This window comes from Neomonachus schauinslandi, chromosome 7 (genome assembly GCF_002201575.2).
Source record: "Neomonachus schauinslandi chromosome 7, ASM220157v2, whole genome shotgun sequence".
Classification (NCBI taxonomy): domain Eukaryota; kingdom Metazoa; phylum Chordata; class Mammalia; order Carnivora; family Phocidae; genus Neomonachus; species Neomonachus schauinslandi.
Genome location: NC_058409.1, coordinates 101,665 through 113,716, shown reverse-complemented (window position 1 = coordinate 113,716; position 12,052 = coordinate 101,665). Strand labels below are relative to the sequence as shown.

Sequence of the window (12,052 nt, the reverse complement as noted above, 5' to 3'; positions counted from 1 at the left end):
CACCATCCATCCATCTACTACCCACCTATCAACCCACCCATCCACCATTCACTCACCTGTCCACCATCTACTCATCCACCACCCACCCACCTATCCACTACTCACCCATCCACCACCCAACATCCATCCACCTACCCACCCACCCACCCACCACTCACCCACCCACCCATCCACCACTCACCTACCCATCCACCACTCACCCACCCACCTACCCATTCATTCTACTACTCACCCATCCACCACCCAACATCCAGCACTCACCCATCCACCATTCACACAACCACCCACCATCTACTCACCTACCCATCCACCTTCCACCACCCACCTACCCACCTGTCCACCACCCATCCATCCACCATCCACCCATCACCATTCACCCACCCACCCACCATCTACTCACCCACCCATCCACCTTCCACCACCCACCACTCACCCACCCACCTACCCACACATCCACTACTCACCCATCCACCACCTATCCATCCACCATCCACCCACTCACCCATCCATCCGGCTGTTAAGAGCCAGAACTGGTCTCTGTGTCTCACAACCTGCCAGTCTCTGTCTGGGTGACCACTTAGAGTGATTTCAGGGAGCGGGCTTGCCTCTTGGCAGCACCAGGAGCCATCAGGCACGCAAAGGCTGAGCAGCTACAGGTGGGCAGGAAGCAGAGGGGCATGATGACCTGGAGCTGGGACGGGAGACCTGTGCTTTGCTTCCAGCCCTGCCCCAGCTGTCCCTGCACTGTGCTTTTTCTGTCACGGGCCTCAGTTTCCCTACCTTCCCTGTGTGCACAGGTTGGGGTCCCCACGGTCCCACCTGGGAAGCCACAGGAGCATCAGGAGCAGCCAGCTGCCGTTTGCCCACCACCAGGAGACCTGAGTGACCCGTCCATGGACAAGGCAGCTGTGAAGATCCAGGCTGCCTTCAAGGGTTACAAGGTCCGCAAGGAGATGAAGCAGCAGGAGGGACCTGTGTTCTCCCACACATTTGGGGATACTGAGGCACAGGTGGGGGATGTCCTGCGTCTGGAGTGTGTGGTGTCCAGCAAGGTGGATGTGCGTGCTCGCTGGCTGAAGGATGGCATGGAGCTGACGGACGGCCGGCACCACCACATCGACCAGCTCGCGGACGGCACCTGCTCCCTGCTGGTCACGGGCCTGGGCCGGGCTGACGCTGGCCGCTACACCTGTCAGGTGAGCAGCAAGTTTGGCCATGTGGCCCACAGCGCTTGTGTGGTGGTCAGCGGGACTGAGAGCGAGGCAGAGAGCTCCTCAGGGGGTGAGCTGGACGAAGCCTTTCGCCGGGCGGCCCGGCAGCTGCACCGTCTCTTCCGCACCAAGAGCCCGGCTGAGGTTTCAGACGAAGAGATCTTCCTCAGTGCAGATGAGGGCTCAGCACAGCCTGAGGAGCCTGGGGACTGGCAGACGTACCACGAAGATGAGCACTTCGTCTGCATCCGCTTCGAGTCGCTTGCCGAGTCCCACCGTGCGGCCACCTGCTTCCGGGAGATGTTTGGCACCATGGGCATCAGGGTGGACATCAGCCTGTCGGAGCAGGGGCCCCGGGGGGTGGAGATGCGCATCAGCAAGGTGGGTCCCGCCCCTGCCGCGCCTCAGGAGATGGTGCCCCGCCCGCTGACTGCAGAGGCCGGTGAGTCTGCCCTCTGCCCGCTGTCTGCCCACTGCCCGCGGGGGAGGGGGGTGGGCAAGGAGGAGGAGTAGGGCCAGCCAAGGTGAACTGCGGCAGCTGAAGACTCAGCGAGGTAGCTGGGCTCAAGCCTCTGGCCCCTGCAAATGCAGCCCACTGAGCTGGAAGAGCCCCAGATTTGGTGATAGACAGAGCTCGATGTCAATCCCAGCTGCCTGTTGTGAGCTAGCCTCTCTGGGCCTCAGTGTCCTCCTCTGTGAAGTGGGTATAAGATACTGACTTTCCAGAGTTTGTGTGTTTTGCTCCGTAAGGGTTTGGGATACTACCCCTATGAAAGGTGGGGTTCCACGGCCCCCATCACCTGCTCCAGCAACTAATATTAATTTTAGAGCCATTCCACTGTTGGCTTGCATCTCCCTAGGGACAACAAGGGGTCTAATGAATAACCCATGGCATCACGTCTGGGAACCTCCCTGTGCAATGTTGGGCCATTCTCATGCTTGCAACCCTTGGACCCTCAGCCCACACAGCATTTGTCTCCCCTTACCTCCCCCTCCTCCCTGTTTCCTGTCCATGATCCCTCTGGCCTCTCGGTGGCTTGGACCTAGGCGGGCAGAGACAGAACTGTGTTTGGCCCAGGTGCCTGCGAGTGCCCCCCCACCTCAGTGGGAACAGATGATGCACACTGAGCTGCTGGGGTGGCTGGGGGAGAGGCCTGGGGCCCACTCACTGCACACCCCGCCTGTCCCTCCCAGCCCCAGTGTTCCTGACTGGGCTGCAGGATCAGGAGGTGCAGGACGGCTACCCCATGAGCTTTGACTGCGTGGTGACAGGCCAGCCCATGCCCACCGTGTGCTGGTTCAAGGATGGAAGGATGCTGGAGGAGGATGACCACTATATGATCAGTGAGGACCAGCAGGGCGGCCACCAGCTCATCATCACAGCCGTGGTGCCCGCAGACATGGGCGTCTACCGCTGCATGGCTGAGAACAGCGTGGGCGTGTCCTCCACGAAGGCGGAGCTCCGCGTGGACCGTGAGTATGGCGGTTCGGGTTTGATGGCCCCAGGGCCGGAGCTGGGCGGGGGTGGTGCTGGGTTGCAGGAGGACCCAGACAACACTGGAGGATTGGGGTCAGGTTGGGGGTGGGGGTCTCATCTCCCTGGGTGGTGTCTAGGCTGGGGAGGGGCCTGGGAAAGGTCACAGGTGCCCCAGGCACGCGTGGAGGTTAGCTGTGTGCAATAAGAAATATGGATTTGGTCGTCCTTCGTTCCCAGCACATAGTTCCCGAATCGCCGGAAGTTTTCCCGAGTGATAAGGGGACAGGAGGTGTGTTTTATTCTAATGCAGTGACTCCTGGTAGGCCTCAGGACGAGTAGGTCCATCTGATCTTTGAGGAAAGTGTGAGAGCGTTTAAGTGGAGGAAGGGTAGAATTTCAGATTCAAGGATAGAATCTCAAGTCGTGCTGGAGTAATTGGGATATTTACAGGCAAATAATTAGACCTTGACCTCATACAAAAATGAGCTCAAAATGGATTACATATGTAAACAGAAAATACAAAACTATGAAACTTTCAGAAAAAAAGATAGAAGGAAATTTTTAGGAGCTATGGCCAGGAAAAGACTTCTTAGATTTGACAACTAAAGCAACACCCATAAAAGGGAAAATTGGTAAAAGTTAGGAACTTCTGCTCTGAGAGAGACCCCATGTGGAGAGACTACATGGCAGGAGAAGGTATCTGCAAGCCAGGTATCTAAGAAAAGAACTTTGTCTTAAAACAACATAAAGAATGCTCAACAGTAAACAGATTTAAAAAAAATCAAAACTCCACTTGGAACCAGAGCAATAGACATGTCCAGACGCTTCACGGGAGGAGGACTTGCCGAAGGCTGAGAGGCACCTGGAGGATGTTAGCCATGGGGGCAACGCTAACGGAGCCCCAGCGAGATGTCGCGTGCACTCAGCAGGATGGTAACTTCATCACTAGGGATCACACGCCGTGCTGGCGAGGATCAGAGACACGGGAATGCAACGTGGGACACCGTCTCTGGAAAAGCGGGTGTCAGAGCAGAGACCGAAGCGTGGGTGGGATCTGGGAAGGACTGTTCTCCTGAACGGATTCGTGGGCGGCCAGCCCCACGAGAGGTCGTTGAGCGGACATGAGCAAGACGCAGGGCCATGGCCACGGCTGTGTCCACAGCACAGCTGTACGCAAGTCAGTTAGCGTGACCGAGGCAGAATTGTGTACATTCACCAAAGCAGGAGCTAGTCCACCCTGCCGCGGAGATCTAGATTTCTGGCATCGCTGTCCTTCTGCCTGAGGGACATCTTTCCACATTTTCCCCATCATCTGGGAATGCTAGAATTCTCTTAGCTTTTGCACGTCTGAGAAAAAGTCTGTATTTCTCCCGTGGCTCTGAAAGATATTTTTACTAGGATGATTCCTTTTTCTTCTCATACCTTGAAGGTGCTGCTCCCCTACTTACTAGCTTGGATGGTTTCCACTGAGAAATAGGGTGCCATTCTTATCTTTGTTTCTCTGTGCAAAACTAGCCCTTTCCCCTGGGATTTAAAATTGGGACTGCTGAGCCACGCTCCGTCCCCACCCCGCCTCCCCCAGCCCCTGGACACTGCTGAGCTACTCTCCGTCTCTGTGGCTTTGCCTTTTCTGGACATTTTCACATAAATGGAATCCTATGATATGTGGTCTCTCGTGTCTGGTTTCTGTGGCCTGGTGTGTTTTGGAGGTCCATCCACGTTGTGAACTTCATCAGTTTCTCAGGTTGAAAATCACTCTGTGTATGTGGACTGTTCAGCCACTCATCGGCTGGTGTTTCTGGTGAAAACAGTGGTGGTTTTGGGTCCTATCAGTAATGCTGCTGTGCCCATCTGTGTACAAGTTTTAGTGTTTGGGGACCTGTGTGTTCAGCTCTCGGGCACATAGGTAGGAGCGGAATTGCTTGGTCATATGGTAATTCTGTGGCTTCCTTGTGAAAGAACTGGCAAGCTCCATTGTACATGCCGCCCACTATGGGGTTCCCGTCCCCTCCTCCACCCCCAGCCCCTGCCATTGATCCTCTGTTCAGCCATACTGCCCTGAGCACTGTGGTTTCGACCTGCATTTCCCAGCTTGCTGACGATGCTGTCTTTTCATGTGCTTAATGGATACCTGTGTATGTTCTTTGGAGAAATGTCTACTCAGATCTCGTGCCCATTTTCAAGTTGGGTTTTTGAGTTGTCAGAGTTCTTTATGTGTTGTGGGTACTATGCCCTTGTCAGATATATGATTTTCGAGTATTTTCTCCCATTCTTACGATTTTCCTTCCACTTTCTTGATGGTGTTCTTGGATGCACAAGAATTTTTTTTTTAAAGATTTTATTTATTTATTTGAGAGAGAGAATGAGATAGAGAGCATGAGAGGGGGGAGGGTCAGAGAGAGAGGCAGACTCCCCGCTGAGCAGGGAGCCTGATGCAGGACTCGATCCTGGGACTCCAGGATCATGACCCGAGCCGAAGGCAGTTGCTTAACCAACTGAGCCACCCAGGCGCCCTGCACAAGAATTTTTAATTGTGATGAAATCCAGTACTTTTCCTTTGGTTGCTTGTCTACAAGACCATTGCCTAATCTGACGTTATAAAGATGTACAACCTTGTTTTCTTCTAAGAGTTTTATAGTTCAGCTCTTACGTGTAGGTTTTTGGTATATGGTGTGAGGTAAGGACCCAAATTCATTCTTGTCTCGTGGAAGTGTAGTTATTCCAGCACCATTCACAGAAAAGACTATCTTCCTCTATAAAATTGCTGTGGAACTCTTGTCAAAAACTGACTTCCATGACACGTATGGGTTCATTTCTGGGCTTCTAACTGTCCCGTTGATCTGTACGTCTGTCATCCTGGCAACACCACACTATCTTGATTACTGTAGCTTCATAGTCAGTTTTGAAATCTGGACATGTTAGTCCTGCAGCTTCACTCTCGTTCAGAGCATCTGGGTCCCTTGTGTTTTATGACTTTGAGGATCAGTTTGTCATTTTCCTCAAAAATGGTCTCTGGGTATTTTTTAGGATTTCCTTCTTTTCACTGGTTTTGAGGCATCTGACTGTGCTGTTCTTGGGTGCACTTTTCTTTATGTTCCCGCGTGCTTGCTGTTCACGGAGGTTCTCGGGATTTGGGGTTTCTAGTTTTAATGAAGTTTGGAAGTGTTTTTGGCTGTGATTTCCTCAAGTGTCTTTCCTTCCCCACTCGTCTGGGGACTGCAGTCACAGGCACAAGAAGCCGCGTGCAGTGGCGCGACCACGCGCTGACCCTCTTCATGTGCAGCTCTTGGGTCTGCATCCCATTTCACATTGTTTGTCCCACTATCTCTGACCTTCGCTGTCCTTCTGAAGTCACTACCCTGCCATCAGGCCTGTCAGTGTACCGTCTGTCTCTACAGTGCTACTGGAGTCTCTTTTCACGTGTGCTGGGTCTTGGTCATACAGTTCTAATACCTGCTTTGATGACCTTGTCTGCCAGTTCCACGTGCGTCCATCCTGACTTGGTTTTGACCCACTGGGGGGTGTTTTCCTGCCTCCGTGTGAGTCTGGAGGTCCTTGACGGGATGCCTGCCCACGTGGCAGCTGGAGACTTTGTATTTCTGCAGATCTTCTTGAGGTCTTCCTCTGAGGTGGGGGGCCGGCAGAGTTCCATCCAGGGCTGATCCCCCTTCCTGAGGACCAGATGCCACAGATTGGGGAAGTTCCCAGTCCGACTGGAAACACAGCATCCTCCCCACTGTTTCGATGGCCCCCTCCGATGGCTCATCCCCACCCTGTGCACATGCTAGTCAGTGCTCTGCCCTCTCTTTTCTCTGGCTTCCGTCCTGTGGACACCAGCAGTCTTCATCTCCCAGGATGCCAGCTCCTCCACTCAGGGTCTACCTGGCTTGGCCTCAGTTTCCCCTCCTGGAGCTGGAAACTCAAGGCAGGAAGTTGGGGCAATCACAGGGCTTATCATCGTTTCCAATCTGTAAGCATTCAACAAGAAATTCTCTGATGCCAGCCGGGGTTTCTACAATGAACTCAGCTCTGAACCTGTCCACATGGAGTCAGCATCAGACCCACATGGACTCAGCATCAGACCCACATGGAGTCAGCATCAGACCCACATGGACTCAGCATCAGATCCACATGGACTCAGCATCAGACCCACATGGACTCAGCATCAGATCCACATGGAGTCAGCATCAGACCCACATGGAGTCAGCATCAGTCAGCATCAGACCCATGTGGAGTCAGCATCAGGTTCGGGGTTCAGGCCCACAAACCACCTCACTGCAGATGCCAGTCACAAGTCCAGGGGTCCTCTGTGCTCTGACGAGCTGGCTGCAGATCCGAGGTTCCCACAGCCCCCTCCTCGGGTTCCATTAACTTGCTGGAGCAGCTCACAGAGCTCAGAGAAACATTCTCCTTCCTACATTACCAGTTTATTATAAAAAGATATAACTCAGAAGTAGCCAGATGGAAGAGACACACGGGGCAAGGCACTGGGGGAGGGGCTTGGAGTTTCTCCCCACATGTCTACGTGGTCACCAGCCCAGAAGCTCTCCAAGCCTGACCTTGTGGGGTTTTATGGGGGCTTCAATATGTGGGCATGATTGATGGAGTCACCGGCCATTGGTGATTGGTGATTGATTCCTTCTCCCTTCCCCGAGGTCAGGGGGTGGGACTGAAAGTTCCAACCCTCTGGTCCCAGGGTTGGGTCCCCTGGTCACCAGCCCCACCCTGAGGGGCTTTCCAGAGTCACCTCGTTACATAACAAAAGACACCATCATTGCCGTGCTCACTGGGAAACTCCAAGGGCTTCCCCCATCAGGTGCCTTCCCCAATCTCTGCTCCCCTTTGAGGGAGATTCTGAGAGACTGTCCTGTGTCCTCATCCCACATGTGCTCCTTGGAGTCACAGCCAAGGTGGGAGATGGAGGCTGGCCGCAAGTACCCACAGGCCCTCCTGAGTCTGTAGGCAGTGTGTGCTTCCTGCCCCCCTGACTCTGCCCACTGCCTCTCCTGCCCTGGTCCACCTGTCCAAGCCCCAGGGGCAACACTGCGTGCCAACAAGGCCAGAGGCCAGGCTGATTTGTCTGGCTGGCTCCCTGCTGCATCCTCGGGGCACAGGCAACATGGGTGCCACACACAGGCCGTCGTCCAGGCCATCTCCACGGGAAGGGCCCAGCAGCGCATGGTCGCAGCGCCTCGGGGCAGCCTTACCCAGTGCCCTGGCCCGCCCATCCCTCTGCTTATCCAGCTCCCTCTGGCCCTTCCCAACCCGCCTCAAGGCCATGCTGCCCCTAACCTGAGAGGTGCTGCATGCTTCTGGGCTGGCGGGCGTGGTGAGGGGCACGGAGCGTCCCCCCAGGGCCTCCCAGGCGCTCGGTCGCCCTCCTGGCCATGACCTACGGGTCGTGGTATGCGGCTCCCCTGGCTGCTGGCCACTGGCAGCTTGCCCTTCGTGGAGAAGGTCTTCCTCTGCGCAACCTGGCATTCCACAGGTGACCCAGCACCTCCCTGCCAGCCCAGGGAGGACGGGGGAGGAAGCAGCCAGCACGACACGGGCTGGGGGTCACGTTCCTCCAGCCTCACGTCAGCCCGTCCCTCAGCCCGCAGCAGAGTCGGCTTCCCACCAGCACTGCTGCAGGCCAAGCAGGCACCACCTGGAACCTTCCTGAGCTTCCCAGTGGGCAGCAAGCCCAGCCGCTCAGCACTGTCCAGCACAGCAACCACCTCCACCAGGGCTGCTTAAGTGCACATCGAGTCAGACCAAGTCAGGGGAAACTTGCGCCTTCTCCCCCAAGCCACCGAGGTGCCCAGAGTCACACGTGGCCGGTGGCCGCCTCCGCCTGCCAGCCACGCTGCTCCAGGCTCCCCACTCCAGGAAGCCGTCTCGGACCCCCAGCCCACCAGCCCGCCAGCAGGGATCCCTGCGTGTGGGCTGCCTCTTCTCAGGGGTGCCCCCGCCTCGCGCCTGCCACTCCGCACTGGGGGGGCGGGAGCAGGGGCTGGGGCCTGACTGGCCACGGGGGCTCCCAGGGAACCCCACTCATCGCCCCGGGTCCAGCAGCCGGGTCCGCGGGCCATCGCCCCCCTCTGAGGCCGCGAGCCCCGGAGGGGTGGAGAGCCGGGAAAGCGGCAGGCGTGGGGGTCCTGGACCCCACTTCCCAGCTGCTGCTGGGCCAGGGGTGGTTTCCTGTTATTCTCTCCTCATGGTCTCCTCCCTTCCCAAAGGCGGGGGGAAGCAGCCCCCATTCTGGGAGCGTCCAAGCAGCCCCTCCCCACAGCCCTCTGCAGTCTCCCAAAGCAGCCGGCAAGTTGGCTCTGGCTGTGGAAACGGATGACAGCCAGACAAGAAGGCCATCCCGTCCGCTCCTGCCCTGCCCCCCCAGCCCAGCCCACAGACCCGCCCCCCCCGCAGTGAGGCAGGGTGGGAAGGCCTGGGCTCTGCCTCCAGCCTGCTGCAGGGCCCAGAAGATGGGGGGTCCGTAAGGGTCAGCTCTGCGCCCCGGGTTCAGGCCTCCGTCCTCAAGGCCATCCCAGGTGTATGGGGAAACCAAGCCACTCATGGGGAGGGGCTTGTTGGAGTAGCTGAGTGAGCATAAGGTGCCAGGCGGACTGCAGGGGTCGGTCTACACCTCTGGGAGTTCACAGCCTGGAGAGCCTCAGGGCCGCGTCCTGTAGGGCACTGGATCCTGCGTGGGATCAGGACTATGTGTGCAATGTCAAGGAACTGGTGTTAGAGGGAGGCTGCAGGCCTGGGGCAGCCCAGGATGTCCGTGGGGAGGGTGTGACAACAGAACCTAAGTCATCACCGTGGAAAGTCACAAAACTGATGGGTCCCTGGGATGGGATGTCCTGCTAACAAGCTCTGGCTGGTGGGATGTGTATTAGCTGGGGATCCCCAGAGAAACAGAGCCGTTAGGACGGGCATAGAGAGAGAGATTTATCTTAAGGAATTGGCGCATGTGATTACGGGGCTGGCAAGTCTGAAATATGCAGGGCAGGCTGGGGACCCAGGAGAGCCGGGACGTTTCCAGCCTGATTCTGAGTCTGAAGATGGGAGACCGATGTCCCAGCTCAAACACTCCAGCAAAGTAAGTCCCCTTTGACTCCCCTTTCTGGGTCTACTCAGGCCTTCACCTGAATGGGTCGGGCCCACCCATGCTGGGGAGGGCATCTACTCAGTCTGCAGATTTAGTGTGGATTTCATGCAGAATCACCTCAAAGACACCCCCAGAATGGTGCTTACTCTGGGCACCCAGCCAGTCAGGCTGACACAAATATAACCATCAGACTGATCAGGAACCTTGGGCTTTGCTCCTCGGACCATCACCTGATTGGATGAGGCCCACCCGCATTGGGTAGGGCCATCTGCGTTACCAAAGTGTGCTGTCAGTGTTAAACCCAGCTACAAACACACCTTCACCGTGACATCTAGGCCAGTGTTGGCACAAATCACGGGGCATGGACACTCAGCCTGACCCACAACTGACTTCTGTATTCAGGGACACACAGCCAACCTGTTTCCCCAGCGGCCCCCAGGCAGGTCCTCCTCCTGTTGGCCCAAACTGCCTCAAATTGCATCTAGACCAATTAAAAAGGGGGTGGGAGGGAATGAGAGTCGTTGGCCTTTGCCAGGTCCTCTTGAGCCAGCGTGCTGTGAGGAGGCCCAGGCCGCACAGAGAGGCCACTCCACAGAGACCCGGCCTCCCCCAGGACGACAGGGCCGGCAGCACACCTCCCAATCAGGGGCTGTCCGTCCCCGTGAGACTTCCTGTCTTGCAGAGGGGACACATGTCTCTGCTCTGAATCTGAATTGGCTGGGCCCTCCAGGACTTCCTGGGGTGGGGCTCCCCTGGGGGACTCAGCGTGCCCTGGGCATCAGAGGCAGGCTGACATTGGGGTCCTGGCCTGCGTTTTTCCTGGGGCCACCAAAGCGGGTCTGCAGGCCAGGGGGGTTTGCCACAGCCTGCTCTGGACCTGAGGGGGGCTGGGCGACAGCTGGGGTCACCTAAGTCAAGTCGGAGGGTGCTCCTTGCTGGCAGCAGCTGACCCTCCCCACCTGTGAGTCACCCTTGCCCCTCGCGCTGCAAGCTGTGGCGAGTGTCCCGATAATGCTGTCCGCTGTCCTCGGCCTCTCTGTCTTCTGACTGCAGGGCTGTGAGCGTGCGGGCCTGCCCGTGTTCTTTGTTCTCACCGTCTGTGTGTTCGCCTGGGCCCCCCCGCCTTGCCCGCTGCCTGGCACAGAAAGGCACCCACGTGGCCTCAGCCTTGCTTCTCTCAGCCAGCGCGGAGCTGAGCCATGTGTCCCTGGAGGGCAGCGGTAGACACACACACACACACACACACACACGTGTGTGTGCGTACGCATGCATAATCACGTGTGAGCGCACACATCACACGTACATATACACACTCATGCACACTCACACACCTGTGCACACTCTACACACGTGTGCATGCCCCACGTGTACCTGCACACGCAGTTGTAAACAAAAGTTAGTTTTATTTTGCTTCCTTTGTTTTGGAGCCTGTGTTTGAATTAGGGAGGGGGCCGGAGGGCAGAGAAGGGGTAGGTAGGAGCCCCCGAACTCCTTCCCCCAGGATGGCCAACACCCAAGCCCTGAGCAGGACCCAGCAAAAGGTGGGCCAACACCGTTGCGGGACTTCCAGTATGTCCCAGGGGAGGGGGCCCCACCACACCAGTGCAGAAGCTCCAGAGGGTGTGGTCTGTCCACCCCAGGGCCTCTGTCCAGCTGTCTAGGTGGGGAACTGAGAGCGCGGTCCAGGGCTGCCCCACACTCCCCAGAAGAGGATGAGGCAGCTCCCCCTCTGGGGCCAGCAGGGGCCAGGCCCTTCCAACCTCGGTTTCCCCTTGTGTACAAGAAAGACCTAGGATTGCTTCCAGCTCTGCAGGAAACAGGAAGTGGGGTTGGGGTGGGGGGGTGGGGAAGGAGCCCCATTTGCTGCTGCAGGGAGTAGGGAGCCCGCACCGTGCCCCCAATACCCCCAGGCCAGGCACCTCTGGGTGACGTACATGAGCTGCTGCAGGGCAGCAGGGGAGGAGAGCCCCTGCCCTGAGGCAGCGCCGCGAGCCAGAGAGCCAAGAGAGGCTCAGAGGAAAGGGCCAAGCACCCCCACAGGGGGGGCTCGCGGTGGCCCTGGGGGTGGGAGGAACACGGCCCCAGCCACAGTCCCAACCGCATCTTCTGGGTTTAGGGATCCCAGCTGGGGACCCTTGCAGGTCCTACCCTGGACAGAGCGGGGCTCACGCAGGGAGGGCCAGGTGCTGAGCAGGCGATGCAGGCCGTGCCTCCCGCCTCCCGCCCCTCCCGAGTGCGCGCGTAGCCGACGAAGAGGCGGAGGAAGAAGAG

The 12,052-nt window shown here is 57.4% G+C and overlaps 1 protein-coding gene across 1 annotated transcript in view; it reads left to right on the top strand.

The window, feature by feature from the left end:
* Positions 1-12,052, top strand: part of OBSCN (obscurin, cytoskeletal calmodulin and titin-interacting RhoGEF) — a 113,388-nt gene that overhangs the window by 71,293 nt on the left and 30,043 nt on the right. The window contains exons 38-39 of the mRNA XM_044917033.1: positions 798-1,653; positions 2,406-2,684. Coding sequence (XP_044772968.1) covers positions 798-1,653; positions 2,406-2,684 — 1,135 coding nt within the window. The remainder of the gene's footprint in view (positions 1-797; positions 1,654-2,405; positions 2,685-12,052) is intronic.